Source organism: Sorex fumeus, unplaced genomic scaffold (assembly GCF_029834395.1).
Source record: "Sorex fumeus unplaced genomic scaffold, SorFum_2.1 ptg000162l, whole genome shotgun sequence".
NCBI classification, from domain to species: domain Eukaryota; kingdom Metazoa; phylum Chordata; class Mammalia; order Eulipotyphla; family Soricidae; genus Sorex; species Sorex fumeus.
Window position 1 is genome coordinate 1,023,790 of NW_026606219.1, and position 27,661 is coordinate 1,051,450.

Sequence of the window (27,661 nt, forward strand, 5' to 3'; positions counted from 1 at the left end):
TGAGCACCTTGTGAGTGTGCAAGCACCATAACAGGTGTGCAACCCCTGGAAAGCATCATACCTAAAATGTGTGAGCACCCTGCTCAGGCATGCTTGTAACCTCCGGTCATCATGATAACAATAATGAATGGAAGGAGGGCAGGAGATAAGAAAAACTGTCAAATTCCAAGAATATTGTTGAAAAGGTTATGTTAGCCTTAGTTGAGAATGGGATGGGAGAAATGAAGTTTGAAAAGTTATATTATAAGAATGACTCAGTAAATGTTTTATTAGAATTTGTAGGTGCAGGTCCTGACATCTTGTACATATTAAAAATATCAAAGTTAGAAGCAAAGACTCATGTTCGATTTTTGAAAGGATAGAGAAACCTTTCTATATGGGTATGTTTGTGAAACGGGCATAATTTCAGAAGTTTGTGCAGCAAGTAGTTTGCTTATGGAGGCTTGGGAGTCACACTCAGTGGTGCCAGTGGAGTCTATTCATGGTTCTGAGCTTGGGGGTTGTTGCTGGAGGTGCATCCATGAGGTTCATGGAATCAAACTAGGGTTAACAGCATGCAAGACAAGCACCTTAACTCCTGTGCACTATCTTACCAGCCCGAAAGTGAAACATCAACACAAGAAAAAGGGTCAGATGGCCCAAGAGATATGGTTAAGTGCCTGCCCTGCATGCAGCTGACCCAAGTTCGATCCCTGGCACCACATGCTGCCAGAATTGAGCCAAGAGCACAGGGCCAGGAGGAAGCCCTGAGTATAGCCGTTTGTGACCCACCACCCACTAACAAGTTAAAAAAGATTAAAGCCAAAATATTCCTTAATATCAGTCCAGCTGATATAACTTAATATCAGTTCTGTGTCTATGACTTTCTCTAATTGTTTCCAAAAATGTTTTCATAATTGATAGATTGAAACAGGACCCAAACAGTGTTCATGTTGTACTTCGTCGATGTTTTTTTTAAATCTGTAACCGTCTGTGTTTTGTCCCCTCATTTATTTATTGGGGTATGAGAAATGTTATTCATTTTCTTAGAGTATTGCAGTCAGGGGGTATAGGGATGTATATTTTGCACAAAGAATTATGGCTGCCAGGGCAAGAAATGGTACGGCGGGTAGGGCACTTTTTTGCATATTGCTGACCCAGGTTTGATCCTTGACATCCCATTTGGTCCCTTGAGCCCACCAGAAATGATCCCTGATCGTATAGCCAGAAGTTAGCCCTGAGCAGCCCCAAGTGAAGCCCAAAACCAAAAACAAACAAAATAATTGTAACTGCCATCTAATACACTTAATGTCTGTGTTTCGTCTCTACAGGTTGATCCAAAAGACTTCATGTTAAGTGGACTAAAGGATGAAACAGTGGGTCGCTTACCTGGGAAAGTGGCAGGACAGCAATTCCTTATACAAGACTGTGAGAACTGTAATATCTATATTTTTGATCACTCTGCTACAATTACTATTGATGACTGTACTAACTGCATTATTTTTCTGGGGCCTGTGAAAGGCAGTGTGTTTTTCCGGAATTGCCGAGATTGTAAGTGTGTATTAGCCTGCCAACAGTTTCGTTTGCGGGATTGTAGAAAATTGGAAGTCTTTTTGTGCTGCGCCACTCAACCCATTATTGAGTCTTCCACAAATATTAAGTTTGGATGTTTTCAATGGTACTACCCTGAATTAGCTTTTCAGTTCAAAGATGCAGGGTTAAGTATCTTCAACAACAACTGGAGTAACATTCATGACTTTACACCTGTATCAGGAGAACTCAACTTTAGCCTTCTTCCAGAAGATGCTGTTGTTCAAGACCATGTCCCTCTACCAACTACAGAAGAACTCCAAACTGTTCGTGTTTCCACAGAAGCCAACAGGAGTATTGTTCCAGTATCCCGGGGTCAGAGACCAAAGAGTAGCGATGAATCGTGTTTGGTGGTGTTGTTTGCTGGTGATTATACCATCGCAAATGCTAGAAAACTAATTGATGAGGTAAGGAGAAAGAGAACAGAGGAACAGACTTACACATAGATAGAAACATGCCATTTGCTGAGAACCTTATTCTTTTTAAATTGGGTATTAAAGATATATATCCAAGAAACCAGAGAGATAGTGCAAGGCACTTGCCTTGCCTTTAAGCAACCTCAATTCAATCCCTGGCATCATAAATGGCTCCCCAGGCATTGTCAGGGGTTATCCTGAGGTACGTCCTGAGCTTCACAAGATGTGGCCCCCAAATAAAACCAAAACAAAGAATCCTTAAGTGAGTATCCTATTTCCCCTACAGATTTACCTATAAACCTGTTGATTAGGCCCTAAAATACTTTTGCAAAGAAACTGATTAAGATGTTGGTGGTAGAGGGTCTTGGGCATTTTGATGGTGGTGAAAGGTGTAGTAATATTTAACAGCAAAAATCTAAAAGTTATCAGTTGCATAACCATGTTACATAAAAATACAGTAAAAAATAGTGTTTAAAATATAGTTCAGGGGCCAGAGAGATAAAGCACTTGCTTTGCATGAAATTACCCTGTTTCAATACCCAGTGCACCATGTGGTCCCCCAAGCACAGAGCCAAGTTTAACCACTCAGAACCATCAGACATGGCTTTAAAGTGTGCGCGCATGCACACACAAACGTGTGTGTATATGTGTGTATATTTCAGTGAACACTTACTAAGCCTTCTTCTTTGTTTGAAGGCTATTCTCAGCGGTCCTCAGGGCTTTCTTCTGGCTCTGTACTCAGGGATCACTCCTCATGGACTTAGGAGACTGTGTGGAGTACCAGGGATTGAACCCTAGTCAGCCATGTGCAAGGCCAATGCTTCTACCTGCTGTACACTCACTCAGGCCCTAAGCATTTATTATATACAAGTTATTCTCTGTGACCACTTTATTGCTTACAGGAAGCACATCTGCTTTCACATTTTTATTTATCTGAAATGTATCTTATAATTGATGTCAACATAAAGCTAATGAAATATAGTGGGGCTGGAATGATAATGTACAGAGAGTAAGACACTTGTCTTGTACTCAGCCAACACAGGTCTGATCCGCAGCACCCCTGAACACTGCCAGAAGTGATTCCCGAGTGTAAAGCCAGGAGTAACCCCTCAGCATCACCAAGTGTAACCCCCCAAACAAAAAAGTATATAGTAATAAGCTGGGTATGGAGATACATATACAAAATTATCTGTTCTCAGAGAATTTCTATTTTAGTTAATAAATTCAGTGGAATTTATTAAATTCCAATGAATTTATTAAATAGATTTTATTAAATACATAGTAAAGTCGTATCTTTTTGTGGTTATTTAGTGGATAAGCATATTGGAGTTTTAATTGGTTAGAGGGTAGGAAAGACATTTGGAATACAACGTTAGACCCCTTGTGACTGTGAGAGCAACCTCCACATTATTTTCCCCCGCCTCGTTACCCTACTTCCCTAAAGGGGAGGTAGTGTAGAAGAGCTAAGTGAAAACTGGAACAGCAAAGTATGTGCGTTTATGAGCGGATACTCTCGCTAAGGTCCCTTAGTAAAAAGAATTCTTTTGGGGGGCGCTGAGGGGGACACACTTGGGAGTGCACAGAGTGTTCTCTTGGCTCTGTGCTCCTAGATCACTCCTGGTGCTGCTTGGGGGACCTTTTGTGGTGCCTGGGGTTGAACCCCAGATGGCTATGTGCAAGGCAAGCACCCTATCCTCTATACTATCACCCTGGCCCAGTAAAGAGGATTCTTTGAGAATTAGCTTCCAGTTGAAAAATAACTTGGGATATAGAGATGAGGGGCTCCGGAAGCAGCAGGGCCTATGTTGATGGTGCTCCTAAAGAATCAACAGTAGGATATATTGATTATCCATTAGTTAGATAACTCTTTTTTTGGTTTGGTTTTTTTTTTGGGGGGGGCACCAAAGTGCTCAGGGATTACTCCTGACTCTTCTCTGTAATTACTCCTGATGGTGCTGGGGAGACCGTATGGGATGCTGTGGGTTGAAACCGGGTTGGCTGTGTGCAAAGCAAGCTCCTTACCCCCCATTAATCAAATATTCTTCAGGAAGAGTATGTTTGAATATAAAAATCAAACTTCCGGGAACATAGATGTATCAGGGCTCTTTTCCAAAGTATTTCTTGAAATTGGAATAGTTCTATCAAAAGTTATGACTTTAGAGGCTGAACAATAACTCAGTGTTCTAGAGTACTTGTTTTGCAGGCAGGCTGACTGGGTTTAATCCCTAGCACCTCATATAGTCAGTCCCCTGAGCACCTCTGGGTATGGACACCAAAACAAACACAAAACAGAAGTAATGCTTTTAAACCACAAAATAAAAGTAATGATTTTTATGGGGGAAATGACCTCTCTGTAGCTGTACATTCTACAATATAAGAATCCATGTCTGAAATCAGCAAAGAATACTTGAAGCATAGTTTTCAAAGCAACAGAATCCCAATTATATTTGTATGATTTTCACAACTTATTGTTTTAAATTGTGCCAATATCTGATATTTTAAAAATATATGATATCAATCTGATAAGATATAGAAAAAGTACTTCTGGGTTTTGAGATATCAAAAAACATGTTAATAGAAATATTGCATTCATCTGGGGAACATCACTGTCACTGTCCACTGTCCTCCCATTTGTTCATCAGTTTGCTCGAGCAGGCCCAGTAATCTCTCCATTGTGACAATCGTTACTGTGTTTGGCATATTGAATCCGTCACAGGGAGCTTGCCAGGCTTTGCCATGCAGGCGAGATACTCTCAGTAGCTTACCGGGCTCTCTGAGAGGGGCGGAGGAATCGAACTCGGGTTGGCCATGTTGGCCGCTTGCAAGGCAAATGTGCTATCGCTCCAGCCCTTGGGAAACATAAAGTAACAAAATAGGATACTAACACCCAAGAATAGCCGAGGTAAGTATCAGGAGTTTTACTCCATGGCTTGGAGGCCAGCCGCACATGCTAGGGGAAAAGGCAGCTCAGATAGAGAAGGGAGCACCAAATAAAGGGTGTTGGGAGGATCCTCCCAGGATGGGAGATGCATGCTGAAAGTAGACTATAGGCCAAACATGATTGTCACTCAATGCCTCTTTTGCAAACCACAGCACCCAAAAGGAGAGAGAGAACAAAGGGGAATGCCCTGCCACAGAGGTAGGGTGGGATGGTGGGGGATGGGTTATGGGAGGGATACTGGGATCAGTGGTGGTGGAGAATGGGCACTGGTGGAGGGATGGGTACTTGATCATTGTATAACTGAAACCCAAGCACAAAAATTTGTAAGTCTGCAACTGTACCTCATGGTGTTTCACTACTAAAAATTTTTTTAAAAAGAAACATGTTAATATTATATCTGAGAGATAAATTTTTCATTACAGTGTATCTTGGGCTGGAGCAATAGCACAGCAGGTAGGGCATTTGCCTTGCATGCAGCCAACATGGCCGACTGAGTTCGATTCCTCCGCCCCTCTTGGAGAGCCCGGCAAGCTACCGAGAGTATCTCGTCTGCACGGCAAAGCCTGGCAAGCTACCCACGACATATTCGATATGCCAAACACAGTAACAATTGTCACAGTGGAGACGTTACTGGGCCTGCTTGAGCAAATCGATGAACAACTGGCGGACAGTGACAGTGTATGTTACTTTTTAAAATCTAGATACCGTTTTCAAAACATGTATTATTCAGGTTAAAACTACTTGTTGGTTAAGTAATAAGAAGAAACTGAAGAAACTGTCCTCCCGTTGTTCATCAATTTGTTCGAGTGGGCCCAGTAACGTCTCCATTGGAGACTGTTGTTACTGTGTCTGGCATATCGAATACATCATGGGTAGCTTGCCAGGCTCTGCCGTGCAGGCGAGATACTCTCGGTAGCTTGCTGGGCTCTCTGAGAGGGGCGGAGGAATCGAACTCGGGTCGGCCATATTGGCTGCATGTAAGGCAAACGCCCTACCGCTGTGCTATTGTGTGAGAGAGTGAGAGGGGGACGGAAGTGCCTCGAGTACGTGGTCCGCACCCCGGAAACGAAAGTAATAAGAAGTTGGTATAAAAAATATAGCATGTTGTTATTGCAAGTCTTATTAGAGAAAATTACTAAGAACAAAAATTACAGTACAAATTAGAATAGCCATTTCTTAGAGTCATGATTGCCCTACTGTGTATAAAATTTTACTTTTGAGTAAGTTCCTTGCCTTGCATATGGCTGACACAGTGGATGCATTTTAAAATATATAATATCATTAAATGTCTAATAAACATTTATCCTTTTGAAATATAAAATATATGTAGCATGTTTTGAAAAGCACCAATAGGAAAACTTTTTTCCTTTCTGTAATTTTTTATTTAGTTATAGTTATTTGCAAAACTGTTAATGATACATTTCCAGGTATGCCTGCGACACTTTCTTTCCTCATGAGTCATCATCAGGTGTTCTTAGCCTTTCAGAATGCTGGTTTCTGATTTGTGAAAAGTTACTGTTCTGTGTCCTTGAAAATAATTTTTCAAGCAAGAGTGATGTTTCTTAGATGTTCTTCTGGTTTACAGAACAAGCTATAAAAATCAGAAAGTCAGTGATAACGAACAGTAATAATAATTGTTGACAGTTACATGGTATTTTCTATATGCCAGGGTTTTTTAAACATTTTCTACTTACGGCCCCTTTTTTGCTTGAGATTTTTTTACAAGACTCTTGGTAGATGCACATACAAAACTATATATACAAGTCAAACATTTACTGATAAATCATAAAGGCATTTATTTTTAAATGACTCCCACATTCAGTTATGCAACCCCATATGGGGTCACGGCCCACAGTTTAAGAAGCTAGGCTATATAACAGGCACTGTTGTGAGGGATTTAACTGAATTTATTCCCTTAATTCTGAATAGCCTTTGAAACATATGTCCTTGTTCCCCTTTTTATCAATAAGGAAGATTAGCCACAGAGAGGGTAAATGTCTTTCAAAATGTGACTCAACTAGTAAACAGCAGAGCCTTGACTTATATCCAGGCAGTCTTGTTGTGTAAGTCACCATCTGATTTTGTAAACCAATCTTAATCTTTAAGCATGACACTACTGTGCTGCTTCAGTGATAAGAGAAGGTTGACGAATGCCTGGTGGAGCAGGGATGTGACTAAAAACACAGTGACTTCAGATGGTACCTTTAGCCTGGAAATAAACCCTGATATTTTTTGTCTAGAAGTATCTTTTTTAATTCTGAAGCATGGAATTAAGGAGTGAAAAAAATGCAAAGAGAGTACCAATATATACTAAAAGACCTGATATATATGTGTGTGTACATAATAAGATAAAAATTACATATAATATGTTTATAAATAAGCAAATAATCTAAGAAAATATATGTAAAAACTACATAATTATGAGACTTATAGGGCTGGAGAGATAGTACGGTGGCTAGGACCCTTGCCTTGCACACGGCTGTCCCAGGTTCAATCCCTGACATCTTACATGGTCCCCCTAGCCTGTTAGGATTGATCCTATTCAAAGAGCCAAGAGTAGGCACTGAGTACCACCAGGTATGGCCCCCAAACAAAAAAATTGTATTATTATATTTTTTAAAGAGCATGAATCTTGTGTTATAACAAAAATATATTTGGACAACTTAGAGTTGGACTGACTGCTTACTCTAGTTTTATTAACTTCTGAGAGTATCACAGAATCTTCTTTTGCACTGTTTTTACAAATCAAACACATCATAATGGATTTTTAAATAGGAAGCATATTCTGTAGAAAGGAATTAAGATAAGTTACTGGACTTTGGTTTTTCTTACCTAAAAATTAGATTACTTGCTTCCTTTTATCTACGTCACAGATAGGCCCAGGCTGAATTAGATAAAAGTAATTTGAAGTTTTTGGAAGTAAAGTATTGATTGCATAATTTAAGTTGCATATTTCTCACAATTTTCAAGCCTTTAAAAGTAGAAGGATTTTCACCAAAAAATATCTTCAAAGATCTGCCGCTGTGAAATGCCAAAATAGATACTGCTTCATAGTTCACTATTTTTAGGTAAGAGTATTTTGAATTAATCATCTACTTTTGTCAGTTTATGTGTCTGACTGTAAAACGAGAGGTGCTGAGCAGTCTAGAAAATTAGAAACAGATGGAGGATTGTTTCTGATATTTCAGATAACCTTGGAATCATCTGGCAGTGATGGCCATGTAATTTTCTGCTACTTTATGTTTCTTTTTTCTGAGATAGCATTGAGGGTTCTGAAATAGGATTTGAGTTTGAATCCAATTTGATGGGATAGTATGGAATAATAGAGCTGCTAAAGGAAATGTCATCAACTGGCTAGAAGGCTGGGAAAATGGCTCAAAGGGCTGAAAGACATACTTTGTGTGCAGGAGCCTCAGATTCCGTCCCTAGCACCACCCCACCATTGTCCCCCAAGCACTGAGCAGGGTAGTAGCCCCGGAGCACCACCAAGTCCAAAAGCAATCAAAAATTAAAGAATGAAGTACCATATTCCATTAGAAGTTACAGTAGAGGGCCGGAGAGATAGTAGAGGGGGCTAGGTTCTTACTTTTCATGCAGCATGCTCCAATTTGATCCCCATCATGGCCTATGGTCCCTCAAACGCCTCCAGGAGTGATCCCTGAGCACAACTGGGTATGGCCCATTCCTCCAAAAAGAAAAACTTGATAACTGGGATGATAGGATAACTGGGAAATGTTTATTATTGAGTAAACGTAGCACTGTAGCACTGTCCTCCCGTTGTTCATCGATTTGCTCGAGTGGGCCCAGTAACGTCTCCATTGTGAGACTTGTTGATACTGTGTTTGGCATATCGAATACGCCACGGATAGCTTGCCAGGCTTTGCCGTGCAGGCGAGATACTCTCGGTAGCTTGCCGGGCTCTCTGAGAGGGGCGGAGGAATTGAACCCGGGTCAGTTGGGTAGGCTGTGTGCAGGGCAAACGCCCTACAGCTAGGCTATCACTCCAGCCCATTGAGTAAATGAAAAATTGTAAAACATGATGTATAAGTATCTACAATGTTTTCTAAGTAAGACTAGAAAATTTTATATAGTAAAACATTAATAGTTGTAGTTTTTCTTAGGAAAATCGTTTGAGTAGTTTTCTTTTATGTGAATTTCCCAATGTATTATTTCTCCTAGGGTTAAACCTGGATGATGAAAGGAGACATACATTTATGACAGTGGCATGTTTAAGTGGACTCCTCAGTTAATATTTATTTCCATTTTTTAATTTTTCCTGTCTTCTCTATTGACCATATTATGTTTTATCATTAAAAACCAAATAAGCTTTGCTTTAAGTGACTGACTGATTTATTTTTCAAAAAAACTCTCAAAATTATTTCAAAAACTAATATGTAATCATTGCAAATAATGGTAGAAATACAGAAGAGTAGAAATAAATTTGGAGGAATTTTTATTTTGTTGTTTGGGTCACTCCTGGCTTGGTGCTCAGGACTATGTTGTGCCAAGGATTGACCCCCAGCCTCCCATATGCAAAGCTTGCACTCCAACCCATTGAACTATCTTTTCAGTTCTAGAAAAATATTTTTAAGTAAACTTATAATCTACCCCACTTTGAATTGCCATTTTAATTTATTTAATGTCTAATCTGGTTAGTTGGGTTCAAATCCGACCTCTGTTATATAATAGTTGATTGCCCTTGAACAAATTTCTTAACCACTCTGTGTCTTAGTTTTCTCATCCGTAAACTGAGGGCAGTAATAGTACCTACCTCATAAAAGGATTATGCGCATTATACATGTAAAGTACATTTAACTGCTGGGGATATTAGTATTCCCATGACTATAATTACTATTATTGTATGTAGCACTGTAGCACTGTCCTCCCATTGTTCATCGATTTGCTCTAGTGGGCCCAGTAACGTCTCCATTGTGAGACTTTGTTGTTACTGTGTTTGGCATATCGAATAAGTCACAGGTAGCTTGCCATGCTTTGCTGTGAGGGTGAGATACTCTTGGTAGCTTGGCGGGCTCTCCGAGAGGGCTGGAGGAATTGAACTCGGGTCGGACAGATTGGCCGCATGCAAGGCACCCGCTGTGCTATCGCTCCAGGTGTATTATTGTATAATACATACACACATATATATATATACGTAATGATTTTATTTATTTATTTTTTACATAATGATTTTAAAATAAATATTATTGGGGCTGAAGAGAAATCTCAAAAAGACTGAGCACATGCTTTGCATGTACAAGCCCCAGATTTAATCCCTGGCATCTAACGGTCCCGCAAACATCTCTGAGAGAAACTTATGAGCACAGAGCACCCACCCACACGTGAAAAATATATATTTTAATTTTATTAGTAAGACATCATGAGGTACAGTTGTAGACTTAAAAATTTTTGTGCTTGGGTTTCAATTATACATTGATAAAATACCCATCCCTCCACCAGTGCCCATTTCCCACCACCACGGATCCCAGTATCCCTCCCACACCCCATCCCCCCCATCCCACCCTACCTCTGTGGCAGGGCATTCCCTTTTGTTCTCTTTCTCTTATTGGGTGTTGTGGTTTGCAAAAGAAGCAATGAGTGACAATTATGTTTGGTCTATAGTCTGCTTTCAGCATGCTTCTCCCATCCTGGGAGGATCCTCCCAACACCCTTTATTTGGTGTTCCCTTCTCTCTCTGAGCTCCCTTTTCCCCTAGCATGTGTGTTTGGCCTCCAAGCCATGGAGTAAAATTCCTGGTACTAATCTCAGCCATTCTTGGGTGTTAGTCTCCTATTTTGTTACTTTAACACATGAAAAATATTAAGTAACATTATTACATAAGTATTTCCCTTTTTATTATAATAATTGTTATGTAATATATATTATGGTATGTTTAGTGAACTATAGCATTTAATTAAGTGAATGTAACATAATTTTCTTTATATTTACCTCTTAATGGATATTTCAATATCACCAGTCTTAAGTATTCATCTGGGGATCAGAGGAATAGTACAGTGGGTAGGGAATTTTCCTTGCATTCAGGCAATCTGGATTCAATCCCCAGTATCCCATATTGTCCCCTGAAGCACTTCCAGGAGTAATTCCTGAGTATGGCTGGGTATAGCTCAAACCCCCTCTCCACCCCCACATAAAAAATAGTGTTCCTCTGTTAATTTCAATCCAAAAGTTTTTTGTTTTAAATTTTGATGATATTTCACTTTTACTTGATGCTTAATGTTAACTTGAAATACTCATTCTTAACCAGAACCACCCATCTGGAAGAATCTCATGAATCTGAGATCCTGCTACAGCAAATGTCCCGAATTAGAGTCAAAACTAAAACACTTAGGGTGCTGCGTCACATTTTATAAAGAGAAATATTCAAATAGGAAAATATCATTTTAATCTCTGAAGCTCATCCTAAAATCCGAATGAAATTTTATTTTCCACAGATGATCAGTAAAGGCTTTTCTCTGGTACAGACAAAGGAAGTGTCAATGAAAGCTGAGGATGCTCAAAGGGTTTTTCAGGAAAAAGCTGCTAATTTCCTTCCTCTTCTGAACAAAGGTAACTTCTAGACCATCAGTATACTTTGTGGTTATCCTTTTAATATGGAAACTTGATGTACACTTACTGTTAACATTTTTCTTACTTTGCGTCAATTATTTTGACTTTTTCCCTAACTATTCAGAAATGTCAAAAGTTCATGCCATTCAAAAAGCTCTACATAACTTAACAGAAAGTTGGCAGTGAGAGTTTTTTCCTTATTCTATCTTCTTAGCACTTGAAATTCATGTTGTGTTTTATGCATTTTATTATTGTTGTATTATTGTATTATAGTGAGACCATTTGATTCTCCCTGCCCAGATACAAAGCACTTGGTAAGGGGGCTAGAGAGGTAGTGCAGTAGGTAGGATACTTGCCTTACGTGCAGCCAATTGGGTTCAATCCCCAATCCCTGGCACCCCATGTAGCCACCAGAGCTCCACCAGGAATAAGCCCTCAGCACTGCTGGAGGTGGACCTTAAACCACAAAAAGCACTTGATAAAGGGGGTATGGTGCCGCCAGCAGGTCAATCTGTACCTGTGAGGTGAGTGCATCAGCAGCCTGATGGTGCCTTCAGACTTCTAGATACCCCAAAATTGCTGCTGTGCCTTTGGCCAGACTCCAACAACTTGGGGCCAAGTTTACCAAGAAAGTAAAAGACCAAAAGTTAGGCATGTGGGAGACACACCCACAAACCACCTCTGGCTCAGCTATATAATTGGAGGCAAGGCCTCTCTCGTTCCTGATCAAACTGCTTAACGGCCATGATCCCAGAGACTCAGAAATAAATCTCGGAACCCAGAGGCTTTTGGCAGAAATGACTCCAGTCCCCACAGTAGGTTACCAGTGCTGGGCTACCCCAGGTGGGAATAGGTTTTTTGCCTTGGCCTGTTCCCCCTGGCAGCCCGGTGGCCGCCATCCTCCAGAGGCCACTGGACAGTCAGGTTTGGGTCCACAGTGATGAGACATGCGGGGCCTCACAGGATGGGGTGGAGCTGGCCCTTTCCTCCCCCATCCCCAATGAGATCCTGAGTGACCACCCATGAACGGCCTCTCTGGCTCCTGATCAAGCTACATAACAGCCATGATTCCAGAGACTCAGAAACAAATCTTGGAACCCAGCGGCTTTTGCAGAGATGCATTCAGTCCCCGCAGTAGGGTATCAGCTCTGGGCCACCCCAAGGGGGAAAGGGTGCAGTCCCTCCACCTGCTCCCCCTTGGCGGCTCAGTGGCCACCATCCTCCAGAGGCTATTGGACAGTCAGGTTTGGGTTTGTAGGGACGAGACACGCGGGGCCTCATGGGATTGGGATGGAGCCAGCCCTTTCCTCTCTGCCCCAACAAGATCCCGAGTCGCCGCCCACGAACCACCTCTGGTTCCTGATCAAGCTCTTTAACAGCCATGATTCCAGAGACTCAGGAACAAATCTAGGAACCCAGCAGGTTTGGCAGAAATCCCTCCAGATTTAATTGTTAAAATTTTGAATTCTTTGGGGCTGGAGTGGGTAGGGCATTTGCCTTGCACGCGGCCGACCTGGGTTCAATTCCCAGCATCCCATATGGTCCCATGAGCACCGCCAGGAGTAATTCCTGAGTGCAGAGCCTGGAGTAACCCCTGTGCATTGCCAGGTGTAACCCAAAAAGCAAAAAAAAAAATTTCAAATTCCAAAATCGTGTGGCCACTGCTGCGGCTGTGTGACATCATATGCTATTCATAACCAACAATAGAAAAAAAATGTCTACGGTTGCCTTTTCGGCAGATCTGAGTGTTCAGGTAAAATCCCAAATAATAATGGCGAGTCTGGGGTAGAAATATTGAATGAAATCAATGGAGAGAGAGAGTAATGTGGAAATCATCTGCCCCACAGGTAGGGGGAAGGTGTGGGATAGGGGGTATAGTGGGGTATTTGATGATGGAGAATGAGCACTGGTGAAGGGACAGGTGTTTCATCTTTGTATGACTGAGACTTAAACCCAAAAGCTTTGTAACTGCTCTCATGGTGATTCAATAAATAAATTTATAAAAAAAAGAGGAAAAAAATGTAAGGTGGAGTTCATGCCCAATTCAATCAGCTGAATCAATGGCTGAATAAATAGCAATACTCCTACATTCAAAAAAAACACTTGATAAGGATTCTTTCTGCCTTCGGTGTACTTTGATCATACTAGAAAAACAATAGCACTGTCCTCCCGTTGTTCATCAAGTTGCTCGAGCGAGCACCAGTAACATCTCCATTGTGAGACCTGTTGTTACTGTTTTTGGCATATTGAATACGTCATGGGTAACTTGCCAGGCTTTTCATATGGGTGGGATACTCTTGGTAGCTTGCATTTACTTATTTATGTATAAGTTATAAAAAAACTACAGAAACCTTTATTAAAATGTTAAAGAATTGTTAGGAGAATTGTAATAACTAATGCTGGTGAGAACTTAGCAACCACATGCATGACTATACCCCACATTATATATAAGAAATTGTGATTTGGCTCCTTTTATACAACCACTTTGACATGAGAAGATGTCAACAGAATTTGAAAACAAACTCTCAGCAGACTTCAGTAATTTAGTCAATGAATAAGTACTAAAGGTACCTTTGAAAGTGTGAGGATTAGAGTTGAAGTGAACATACAAATAGGCTTAAACTAACAATTTACCCATTCGTGTAATGTTAGTGAAATGATTTCATAGACTTTTTTCACCCCAAATATATTATCCGTAAGTAACAACATTCCATGTTGGAGAAGGAAAAAATTCTGTTACTGAGAAGAATCAAACTTAAACCAGGAGGTTACAGGATTTTAGCAGTAAGCGTCATATAAATATTTTAAAATATATTTAATTTAAATTAAAATATTTTATTTTTTGTTACTTTTTATTTAGACGCCATGATTTACAGAGTTGTTTACAGTAGGATTCCAGGCATACAGTACTCCTATCTCCAAGTATTTGAAGATGTGCTAGTTCTATTTGAGTGTCCCCCTCACCACCCATGTCTCCCTCCTTCCACTATTGACCCCAGAATCCCTCCCACCCTCTGACCTGATTCCTTCATATACCTGTTTTTTGGGGATTTGGGGTACACCTAGTGGTGCTAGGGCTTATTCCTGGCTCTGTGCTTGGGTTCTGTGCTCTGGGATCACTCCTGGCAGTGCTTGGGGAACTGTATGTGGTATCAGGTATAGTACCCAGATTGGTAATGCACAAGGCAAGCACTATACTCACTGTGCTAATCTCTCCAAGCCCTACATTTTAAATTTAGTCCTTAATAATTTGGGTCCCCTGCTTACAGTACGAGTAGTATTGGGTCTAAGGGTTTGGTTATTACAAAATTGTTTACAATAGTTTCAGGTATATAACGTTATGCCACCACCAGTGACCCTTGGTTCCCTCCCATTTCCCCCACCCTGAACCCTCGACACATACAAATTTAAGATATAAAGAATTTAATTTTTTTTAACTATAACTATTTTTGGTGTTTGGGACACACCCAGCAGTGCTCAGGGTTTACTCCTGAATCTGAGGCCAGGAATCACTGCTGGCGGGTTAGGAACCATATGGGGTGTAGAAATAGAACCCAAGTCAGCAGCATGCAAGGCCAAACCCTATCCACTGTACTATCACTTCAGCCCTGATAGAAATAATTTGAAAATGAGAAATGGTCACAGGATGTACTAGGGACTAATGATGTCATGTCAAAAGGTCATAGGAGCCAGCTTGAAGGATTTTCACTGCCAAATTTGGGATAATTTAAGCATCAAAAAGAATAAAGGAAACTGACATAACCATAATAGAAATCCAGGCATCCTTAGTGATAATGAAAAAGGGTGCAGAAGGAATAAAAGAAAGCTCTTCTGCTTTTTACAGAATACAGAGAGCTAATGAATATAGAGGATTGATAGACTTTAGAAGTCACTATTTTCCAATGCCCAATGTAATTCAAAGATTGTGGATTTAAAACTATTGCTACAAAAGAAATAGGATATTGGGCCTAGTGAAATAATGCTGTGGCTTAGAGTGCCTGCCTTACAAGCATGTGGTCACTAGTTCAAAACCCAGTGTGCCACATGTGCAGATTGAGGTTCTGATGCAGAGCAGAAGCTCTGATATTTGAGATGGGCAGCTCTGGTTGTCTGTGATCCCTGGCACTGCAAGCAATTTATGGCCACACTGCAGTCAGGTGTGTGTAAACACTACAAAAAGGAATGCTACCCCCAGTAAGCACTGCAACTAAAAAGATGTCAGACCATGATGACCATATGTTCAACCTCTGTGCCTTAACTGAAAGTCTAATACCCAGCAAGTACATCTCTCAGCAAGTATTTGCACAATCGCTGCAGCTAAAGAAATGAAAATCTTGGTGAACGACGTGGTTGAGTGTGCAAGCACAGCACCTGGTGTGCAATACCTAGCAAGCACCACAGCTACACATGTGCAAGCACCACATCCAAGCACTTGTATGCAACCTCCAGTTATCACAACAACAATAAGGGAAGGGATCTTGATAGGGGAAGGAATGAAAAATGTAGATTTATAATCATTCGGATTCAAAGGTTTTGTGATTAGCAGAGTAATCCAGTGATCAAACTTAGCAATACTGACAGTTATACAATCTGATATTGTATTTCTTTTTGTTGTTGTTTTTTGGGTCACACCCAGCAATGCACAGAGTTTACTCCTGGCTCTGCACTCAGGAATTACTCCTGGCAGTGCTCAGGGGACCATATGGGATGCTGGAAATCGAACCCGGGTTGGCCACGTGCAAGGCAAAAACACTCTACCTGCTGTGCTATTGCTCCAGCCCCATGATATTGTATTTCTCTTGATGTGGCTCAATGAGAAATACACATTGCAGGGCCAGAGAGATAGTACAGCGGATAGGATGCTTGTCTTGACTGTGGCCAATCCTGGTTTGATCCAAATCACCACCTGTGGGTCCCTGAGCACTGTCAGGAGTGGCCCCTAAGCACAGAGCAGGGAGTAAGCCCTGAGCACTGCTTTGTGTGGCTCCCCTGAAAGAAACAAACATCAGCTATGAAATGATTGTGTTCAACTTATTTAATAAGAATGTAATCAAGCAAAGACTTCACTTGTAGATTAGAAGAAAGATTGGAACATGGAATACCATGAGAAAAAAAATGAGACAAATCAAAAAAGAAGACATTGTATAAGAAAACTAGCAGAGGTTCTTCAGACAGTGTCCTGGAAAACAAAACAATGGGGAACTGTTCTGGATTAAAAAAAACATAGCAACTAAATGCAGTGAATGAACCTTTATTAGATCTTGGGTTGGGGTAGAATGAGCGATAAAATGTAGAAAACATTTGGTGACAAGTGGGATTTGAAGATGATGTTATGAAATTATTTTTAGTATCCTTTAATATTGTGTTATGTAGGAAATGCATGCATAGTCATGTTAATTTTAAATGACTCAGCAGAACAAAAAGTATTCGTCCCGTTGTTCATTGATTTGCTCAAGCAGGCACCAGTAACATCTCCATTGTGAGACTTGTTACTCTTTTTGGCATATCGAGTATGCCACAAGCAGCTTGCCAGGGTAAGTAAGATAAAGCAAATGTGGCCACATCTGAATATTTTATGGCTAAAGGGGAAAGGCAAATGACTGTTATTTTTTCAATAGCCACATACATATACATATACATATATACATTTACACATATACACATATATATGTGTGCGCATGTGTGTATATATATATGTGTATATATATGTATATATATATATATGGATTTGGGGTTACACCCGGCAGTGCTCAGAGCTTTCACCAGGCTCTATGCTTAGGGATCACTCCTGGCATTGCTCAGGGGACAGTATAGAGTGCTGGGGATTGCACCTGGGTATGCCACATGCAAAGCAAACACCCTAACCATTACTATCATTTTGTTCCCAATAATAACAGTGCATTTTCATCAACAACAATATAAGATTTTCTTGTAATGTTTGATTTAAAAAAAATAAACAGTTGAAAGAAAATTTTTCCAAAGAAAAGGATGGGAGAAAAATTTAAAATGTTCATTGCTGTGGAATACTGAGGAGACCTTAAGTGGAGATATTCCAGATAGGCATTAGAAAGATTGTATCCTTGTGTCCTTATCTAAAAGTGACCACCAGAGAATTTAAGGGGGATTTCTTATGCTTGGTAAGTTTGATATTTTAGGACAGATAATTATTTGTTGTGAGAGACTCGTCACAAAGGATATTTAGCAGCATTCTTGATCTTTACCCACTAGAGCATACCCAACCCCACCATTGTGGCAGCCAAAAAATGTTTCCAGACTTTGCCAATTGTCCCCTGGGGAACAAATTGCTCCCAGTTGCAAACCATGATTCTGAGTTTAAGGTGGATTTATTCATTGGAAAATTCACTTTAAAAATGATTTTCACTTCAGAATCTAAAATCACCTCTTCTGTTAAAGTCTCAAGTATTTTCTTTGAATTAATAAAGCTGCTTGGCTGCCTAGGGAATTCTTGGTGTTTATTATATTGAGACTCTTTCAACCTTTTCTAATTTTCAGAACTCTCTAGGGGGGCTGGAGTGATAGTACAGCAGTTAGGGCATTTGCCTTGTACACAGCCAACGCGGGTTTGATCCCCAGAATCCCATATGGTCCCCTGAGCACCGCCAGGAGTAATTCATGAGTGCAGAGCCAGAAGTAGCCCCTGAGCATTGCCGGGTGTGACTCCCCCCCCAAAAAAAGAAAAAAAAGTTCAAAAAGAACTCTCTAGGATGCCTTATAAACTATAAATTTCCAACTTCCATTTCAGAAATACTGATTCAACAATCTATGAGTTTGGGCCACAGAGATAGTAAAGGTTTTTACCCATTTGCCTTGCACACAGCCAACTCCAGTTAGATCCCCTATACTCTAGATTGTCCCTTGAGCATAAAGCCAGGCATGAGCCCTGTGCACCGCCAGCTGTGTCTCAGGCCATCCCTTCTTTGCCCCTTCCAAACCTAAAATAAAATAAAACCTTCTGAACTCTATCCTTAGTATCTTTGCTTTATTTTATTTTGGTCCATACCTGGTGGTGTTCAGAGCTTGCTAATATCTCTGCACTCAGGGATCACTCCTGGGCAGGCAGGGCGTGGGGAGCAGTGAATCATATGGGGTTCCAGGAACCGAACGTGGGTCAGCCGCATACAATTAAAGTACCTAACTCGGGGCAAGAGCGGGTACAGCGGGTAGGGCGTTTGCCTTGCACGCAGCCGACCCGGGTTCGATTCCCAGCATCCCATATGGTCCCCTGAGTACCGCCAGGAATGATTCCTGAGTGCAAAGCCAGGAGTAACCCCTGAGCATCGTCGGCTGTGACCCAAAAAGCAAAATAAATAAATTAAATAAAAAATAAAAATAAAGTACCCTACCCTCTGTTCTCTCTCTCTCTCTCTCTCTCTCTCTCTCTCTCTCTCTCTCTCTCTCTCTCTCTCTCTCTCTCCCCCATCCCTGGAATCTGTATATTTAAAAGTTCCCCAGAGGGTTGTAATAATTCATCAAAGTTATCATCCTGTGTTTTGTTAGAGGGTCGTCTATTCTTTTATTCAAAATTGCAGGAGAGGTATGAGAAGTAATGGGAATGTCAGAAAATACAGAACCTTGTAGACCACTACACTTTTGTCTGCTTGCCTGAGTGAGCTGAGATCTACCAGACATTTCTGGTTTTTTTCCTGAACAAACAGACATTGAGTATTGAGTTTATTTTAGATCTACAGAAAAATTGCAAAGGTAGGGCTAGAGCCATAGTACAGTTGGCAGGACACTTACTTGCCCTGCACACAGATGAACTTGGTTTGATCCCCAGAACCCCATATGATTCCTCTAAACACCAACAGTAGTGATCCCTGAGCACAGCCTGGAGTAAGTCCTGAGCACCACAAAATGAAAAAAAATGCAAAGGTATTATAGAGTGTTTCTGTATACCCTCCCTTTACTCCCTTTATTCCCTTTACTCAAAAAACGACATACGTCTGTCAGAACTAAGAAATGTATATTGGTAAAATATAGTTAACTTAAACTATTAACGTCTTTCAAATGTTACCAGTTTTCCTTTATGTACTTCTGTGTTCCAGAATTCAGCCTAAGATCCCATGCTTCAGTTTAGTGGCCATGGCTCCTCAATATCCTCTTTTCTGCAATGGTCCCTTAGTCTTTTCTTGTTTTGCATAACCTTGAAACATCTTGTTTTTTTTTTAAAAAAATTCTCTTTTTTTAAAAGTTGTATAACCTTGGAACATTTTAATAACACTGGTCAGTTATTCTGGAAAATGAGTCTTGATATGGATTTTTATGCTGTCTGGTTAGATTGGAGTTCTAAATTTGAAAGAAGTGAAGCCCAATAGGTAACATCACTTCAGAAGGAGATACATAGTTACATGACTTATTACTGGTGATATTGACTTTAGTAGTGGTTCATGTTATATCTGCCTGGTTTTCCAAACTTTGAAAAGTGACTGTTTTTGCCTTCCCATACTCTTTTTTGCTGGAAATGTCACCAAGACATACCCACCCTTAATAGACAGGAATTAAGCCTCACCTCATAGAGAAGAAAATATCTACATACATTATTTGAAATTCCTCCATATCTTTTCTCCACTTCTTTATTTCTATTCATGTTCATGTATTTTGTTCTTGAGTTATAGTCAAATACTATCAAATTGTTCTATTTTAGCCACTGGATGATCTTTTATCACTTAGTTCCTCTGTCCTAGAAGTGACAGTTTTTTCTTTCTTTTTTGGGGGGGGGTTTCATATATAATATTTATTTTTTATTTATTTCTTATTTATATTTTTTATTTTTATTAGTGAGACTCGAGCGGGCCCAGTAACGTCTCCATTGGAGACTTTTGTTGTTACTGTGAAGTGAGACATCATGAGGTAGAGTTGTAGACTTACAAATTTTTGTGCTTGGGTTTCAATTATACAATGATCCCAGGGAGACAAAAAAGTATAGTCGAAGTGACATCTGCAATTGTTTGTTCATTGCAGCACTCTTTACAATAGTCAGAATCTGGAAGAAACCTAAGTTCCCGAGAACAGATGACTGGTTAAAGAAACTTTGGTACATTTAAACAATGGAGTACTATGTAGCTGTGAGAAAAGACGAAGTCATGAAATTTATATACAAGTGGTACTACATGGAAAGTATCATGTTAAGCGAAATGACTCGGAAAGAAAGGGATAGACATAGAAAGATTGCATTCATCTGGGGAACATAAAGTAACAAAATAGGAAACTAACACCCAAGAATGGCCGAGATTAGTACCAGGAATTTTACTCCATGGCTTGGAGGCCAGCCACACATGTTAGGGGAAAAGGGAGCTCAGATTAGAGAAGGGAGCACCAAATAAAGGGTGTTGGGAGGATCCTCCCAGGATGGGAGAAGCATGCTGAAAGTAGACTATAGACCAAACATGATTGTCACTCATTGCCTCTTTTGCAAACCACAACACTCAATAAGAGAGAGAGAACAAAAGGGAATGCCCTGCCACAGAGGCAGTGTGGGATGAGGGGGGTGGGGATGGGAGGGATACTGGGATCCGTGGTGGTGGGAAATGGGCACTGGTGGAGGGATAGAAGTGACATTTTTTTTTAAAAAAATTTTATTAGTGAAACACCATGAGGTACAGTTGTAGACTTAAAATTTTTGTGCTTGGTTTTCAGTTATACAATAATTGAGTACCAATCCCTCCACCAGTGTCCTTTCTCCACCACCAATGATCCCAGTATCCCTCCCACCCCACCTTTCCCCCCATCCCATCCCGCCTCTGTGGCAGGGCATTCCCTTTTGTTCTCTCTCTCCTTTTGGGTGTTGAGGTTTTCAAAAGAGGCATTGAGTGACAATCATGTTCGGTCTATAGTCTACTTTCCGCAAGCATCTCCCATCCTAAGAGGATCCTCCCAATACCCTTTACTTGGTGTTCCTTTCTCTATGTGAGCTGCCTTTTCCCCTAGCATTTGTGGCTGGCCTTCAAGCCATGGAGTGAACCTCCTGGTACTTATCTCGACTATTCTTGGATGTTAGTCTCCCATTTTTTTACTTTATATTCCGCAGATGAATGCAATCTTTCTATGTCTGTCCCCCTCTTTCTGACTCATTTTACTTAGCTTGATACTTTCTATGTAGTACCACTTGTATGTAAATTTCATGACTTCATCTTTTCTAACAGCTGCATAGTACTCCATTGTGTAGATGTACCAAAGTTTCTTTTAACCAGCCATCTGTTTTCGGGCACTCGGGGTTTTTCTTCCAGATTTTGGCTATTGTGAACAGTGCAGCAATGAACATAGAAGTGCAGATGTCATTTCAACTATACTTTTTTGCCTCTCTGGGATATATTCCCAGGAATGGTATTGCTGGGTCAAATGAGAGCTCAATTTCTAATTTTTTGAGAATCATCCATACTGTTTTCCAAAAGGGCTGAATCAGTCAGCATTCCCACCAGCAGTGAAGGAGAGTCCTTTTCTTGCCACATCTCCGCTAACACTGGTTGCTTTTGTTCTTTTGGATGTGGGCCAGTCTCTGTGGTATGAGATGATATCTCATTGTTGTTTTGATCTCCATCTCCCTGAAGATTAGGGATATAGAGCATTTTCTCATGTGCCTTTTAGCCATTTGGATTTCTTCTTTGAAATGACATTTTGTACTGGAGTGAAATTTGGGGGGAGGGTGCTTCTCCTGACAGAATTCTTGGGAACTGGGTATTAAACCAAGCCCCTGGCATGCAAAGCATGCACTTCAGTCCTTTAATACATCTACATGGTCTTTGATATGCTTTTTATTATTTCTTTTTCTTGCATTATTATGCTGTTACGACTTACACTATGATATATACAATAGTGAAAAGAGGACATCTTTGGGTCCATAACTATATTACAGCATTTAGGGCACTTGCTTTGCCTGGGTTCTATCCCTGTCATCCCATATGGTCCCCTGAGCATCACCAGGAGTGATTCCTAAATGCAGAGACAAGATTAACTCCTGAGCATCACTGGGTGTAGCCCCCAAACAAAAAACAAAACCAAAAAGAAAAACCAGAATATCTTTGCCTTATTTATTACTGATCTCAGGATTAAAGTGATCATTGTCATAATTAGTATGATATTATGGGGCTAGGGCAAAAGCCTGAAGTGCTGGAGTGCATAGTTTGCATGTGGCAAACTTGGTTTCAATCACTGGCACCATATGGTCCCCCAAGCTCCACCAGGAATAGTCCCTGAGTAGTACTGGCTGTGGCCCCAGAAAGAAACAAACAAAACAAATAACATTGCCTAAATGCCTTTCATATGCAGTTCAGATAGAGAAGGAAGCACCAAATAAAGGGTGTTGGGAGGATCTTCCCAGGATGGGAGATGCATGCTGAAAGTAGACTATAGACCAAACATGATTGCCACTCAATGACTCTTTTGCAAACCACAGCACCCAAAAAGGAGAGAGAGAACAAAACGGAATGCCCTGCCACAGAGGAAGGGGGAATGGGGGGTGGGGGGGGATGGGGGGTGGGAGGGATACTAGGATCAGTGGTGGTAGAAAATGGGCACTGGTGGAGGGATGGGCACTCGATCATTGTATAATTGAAACCCAAGCACAAAAATTTGTAAGTCTACAACTGTACCTCATGATGTTTCACTAATAAAAAATTTTTAAAAAGGCCTCTCATAATACCTTCTGTTATAATAGCTAAGGGAATTTCATCAAATATGGATGTTGAACTTTGTTGACTGTTATTTCTGTTTTTATTGGGATAATCTTTATTTAAATTAGTTATTTAATCTGGAAAATTATTTTTCTTGACATTGAATGTCAAACCACCGTTGTATTCCCAAGAGCAACCTCTTTGATCATGCAGTATTATTCCATTAATTACCATATTTGGTTTGCTAATATTTAAGAATTATTAGCTCTGGGGCCAAAGAGATAGTATGGGGCATAAGGAGCTTGCCTTGCATACAGCCAATCCTGATTTTATTCCCCAAATCACATATGCTCACCCAAATACCATCAGGAGTTACCCCTGAGCACAGAGCCAGTAATAGCCACTGAGCACCAGTTGGAGTAGCCCAAACCCATAACCACCACCAAAATAAGAATATTTTCATCATTATTCACAAGGAATATTGTCATATAGATTTCTTCTTATATCTTTGGTCTTGGCATTAGGGTAATGTTGCCCTCATAATGTAAATTGAGAAGTGTTCTTCCCCTCCTACGATTTGAAGAGATGATAGAGAATTGGTATCATTCCTTTTTATTTGTTTTGTTTGGGGTAAGCGGTGGGAGCACCGAGTTTGGGCCACACCAGTGATTCTTAGGTGTAGCTTCTCTTGGCTCTGCACTCAGGGATAACTCCTGGCATGCTCAGGAGACCCATATGAGGTACTAGGGATTGAGCCCAGGACTGCCACATACAAGAAAAACACCCTATCTACTGTGCTACCTTGCTGGCTCTGAAAATTGGTATCATTTCTTTTTAAATGTGTGGTGGAACTCAGCAATAGAATTCACTCTATATAGACCTGGAGATTTGGCAGATAATATTTGTAGCTGTAAAATTAATAAATTATATGTAGATTTTAGAATTGTTCTTTACATTTTTCTTTTATGAGTGAATTTTGTCTCTCAGGAAATTGTTTCATTTCGTCTTAGTTATCAAAGTTGTGGGTATAGGATTATTTGTAATATTTCCTTATTCTTATTAATACCTTGATATCATTAGTAATATCCTTCCTCCATTCCTGCTATTATTAATTTGAGTTCTTTTCTTCTCCTGTTAACATAGAAAAAGGTTTATCATCTAATAGATTATTTCAAAGTAGCAGCTTTTGTTTCATTGATTTTACTTTTTTCTTTTTAATTGGTTTCTGCTCCAATATTATTTCCTTCCTCTTGCTTGTTATACATTTGTTGTGCTTCTCTTTCTCTAATAATGTTTTTGTTTCCATGTTTTTTGTTTTGGGTGTGGTCACTCTCACACTCATGTTGCTCAGAGGCAACTCCCAACTTGGTGTTTAGGGATCAAGTGGTACTGACCTTTTCATGCAAAGCATGTACTCCAGCCCATATCACTATATATCTAGTTTTTTTGAGCAGTGGTGGGGTGTAGAAGCAGGGTTTTGGGGCAACATCGATGTTACTTATGCCTCACTTCTGGTTCTGCACTCAGGAATTCCTCCTGGAGGGTTTGGGGGAACATATGGGATACCAGGTATCAAATGCAGATCAGCCACATGCAAGGCAAACACCCTACTGGCTCCAGGCCCTTCATCCCCTAGTTTCTTAAAATTTTAGCTTCAGGTACTAATTTTAGGTATTTCTTTTCTTCTAATAGAGTTGCTTGTCATTATTCTTGCTAGTTATGTTCTCGAGCGGGCCCAGTAACGGCTCCATTGGAGATTTTGTTGTTACTATGTTTGGCATATCGAATACATCACGGGTGGCTTGCCAGGCTCTGCCGTGTGGGCGAGATACTCTCGGTAGCTTGCCGGGCTCTCCGAGAAGGGCGGAGGACTCAAACTCGGGTCGACCATGTTGGCTGCATGCAAGACAAACGTCCTACCGCTGTGCTATCGCTCCAGCCCTATTGTATTACTGTGAGCGCTGAATTAGTGAGCCCTGCACTGCTACTGAGAAAAACAGGGTTGGGTTCCTGCCAGTCTCATTCACAATGGTTCTGTCAGCCAATCAATATATACTCCTATTTAATTGATTTTCTACTAAAAGTCACCCTATCTAGTACAAATATCTCTTACTTCAGATGGTTCAACTTATTTTTTCACTTTACAATAATGTGAAGGCAATTGTGTATTGGATTACATGAACTCTATTAGAAAGGAAGAAATATCTACAATTATTTAGAAATACTTAATGCACTGTAGCACTGTCCTCCCGTTGTTCATCAATTTGCTCGAACGGGAACCAGTAATGTCTCCATTGTGAGACTTGTTGTTACTGTTTTTGGCATATCGAATACACCACAGGGAGCTTTCCAGGCTCTGCCAGGCGGGCAGGATACTCTCAGTAGCTTGCCAGGCTCTCCAAGAGGGGCAGAAGAATCGTACTTGGGTCAGCCACATGCAAGGCAAATACCCTACCCGCTGTGTTTCAGTAGAAATGTGACATTGCATTTGGAACTTTGATCTTTACCTGAGCACATTTATGGCATACAGTACTCTCTTGTGATACCAGACAGTAGTGGGAAAGCTGTAGCTTCCAGGCAGCCATGTGATCACAATGGCAAACAACTAATATTCTACATTGTAATGTATTGTCCACTGTGGGTGTTAATAGTGAGAACCCATACAACCATTCTGGTTTTTAGTTTCAATGCAGTAGTCAATAAATTATGAGATATCCAACACTTTTTACATTTTAAAAAGCCCATTTTGTATTGGATGATTTTGCCTAACCGTAAGCTAGTGTATGTACTGAGATTGTTTTTTAATTTTTGGGCTACACCCAGCAGTGCTAAGGGGTAACTCCTGGCTCTGCATTCAATAATTTCTCCTGGAGGTGCTCAGGGGATGCTTGGGATCGAAACAGGGTCAGCTGCATGCAAGGCACATACTCCACCACTGTACTATCACTCTAGCCCCAACATTCAGAGATGTTATGTTGGATAAACTAAACTATAAATTTGCAGGGTTAGATGTATCACATGCATTTTCACTTAGGATATTTTCAACTTACAAAGGGTTTATTAGGACATAATACCCATAATAGATGGAGGAAAATCATATAATTGTTTACATTAAACTCACAGCCAACAGCATTATTAACTCATGCCAAAAAGAGGCTTATCTTACAGGTATTTTCTCTGTAAGGCACTTCACAGTTGTTCTAAGTTTTAGAATATCATACAGCACTTCCACACTGCATTTGGGAACTTAAACAGCAAAATCACCCATAAAATACACAAACTGTGGAAAACATGGCACAAAATAGATAGTGAAAAGGGCACTTGTTTATACTATCAATGATGAGACAAGAAGTAAGAGCATCACATAGTTTAATTTCACCCAGGAAAGCGCATACAAATGATATGCCATCTTCTGTTTGTCTGTAAATAACCATGAAGACTTCAAGTATTGATGTGGGAGTTACAGATAAATTTTTACCTAGTAGGCAAGTTCACAAATAAGAAATCTCAACTGATAAGAATTTTTATATGCAGTTTACATGCATTTCCTGTTAAAAAAGAAATTTTTCAAGTATGATTTTAGATGCATCATGCAAATTTTTACAGAAATGTTTTCATTTAATCCATAGTTTAGAAAATATCACCCACTGTATGTTTTATAAACAAAGTTTTATTGGAGTTTGGTTGCATTTATTCTTTTTTTATATTTATTTATCGAATCACTGTGGGAAAAGTTACAAAGCTTTCAGGTTTAAGTCTCGGTCCTGCAATGATCAAACACATTTCCCTTTGCCAGTGCTTATTTTTCACCACCAAGAACCCCAATATACCCCCTCCCAATCCTCCCAATGCCTGTGTGGCAGATGAATTCTACTTAACATTCTATCTACTTTGATTACATTCATTATTTTGACAAAAGATGCACCATTATTGTTTAGAGTTTATACCCAACAATAAGAACTGCTGAAAAGGCATTGTGAAATAATTTATTTTCTACAGTTAGTTATGAGAACCATATGATGTTGTGCGGCCGCAATTTTGGATTTTGGATTTTCTGATTTCTGATTTGGATTTTGGATTTTGGATTTCTGATATTTTATTAAGCCTGGAGGTATTTCTTCTGCCAAGAGCCAAATAATTACAATATTGGTTTCTGTGGCTCTGGAGCCATGGTCGTGCTGGAGAGCCGTTCTTGGGGGCAACTTGTGACCTCGGTAGGGTGTGAAGGACGAGCCGGGAATGGCCCCCTTCCCATGAGGTTTCAGTTGCCCCGTCACCACCGGCTCATACCTGGCTTTCCAAAAAGCTCCGAGGAAGCTGTCATCTTGCTGCCAGGGGGAAAAAGGTGAAAAGGAGCGACACCCCTTACCTCCCCAGCAGGCATGGTACCGTGGATTAATGCATAGTGCATTCACTTTTCTGCCACAAGCTGCTGGGCTCTGCATTAAGTCCTTGTGCCTCTGGAGCCATGGTCGTACTGGAGAGCCGCTCATCGGGGGCAACTCGTGACCTTGGTAGGACGTGAAGTTGTACTTATTCTA

The 27,661-nt window shown here is 40.4% G+C and overlaps 1 protein-coding gene across 1 annotated transcript in view; it reads left to right on the plus strand.

Annotated features, from left to right (window-relative positions):
* RP2 (RP2 activator of ARL3 GTPase) overlaps positions 1–27,661 on the plus strand; it is a 69,828-nt gene that overhangs the window by 31,542 nt on the left and 10,625 nt on the right. The window contains exons 2-3 of the mRNA XM_056107345.1: positions 1,311–1,976; positions 11,376–11,490. Of these exons, the coding sequence (XP_055963320.1) occupies positions 1,311–1,976; positions 11,376–11,490 (781 nt within the window). The remainder of the gene's footprint in view (positions 1–1,310; positions 1,977–11,375; positions 11,491–27,661) is intronic.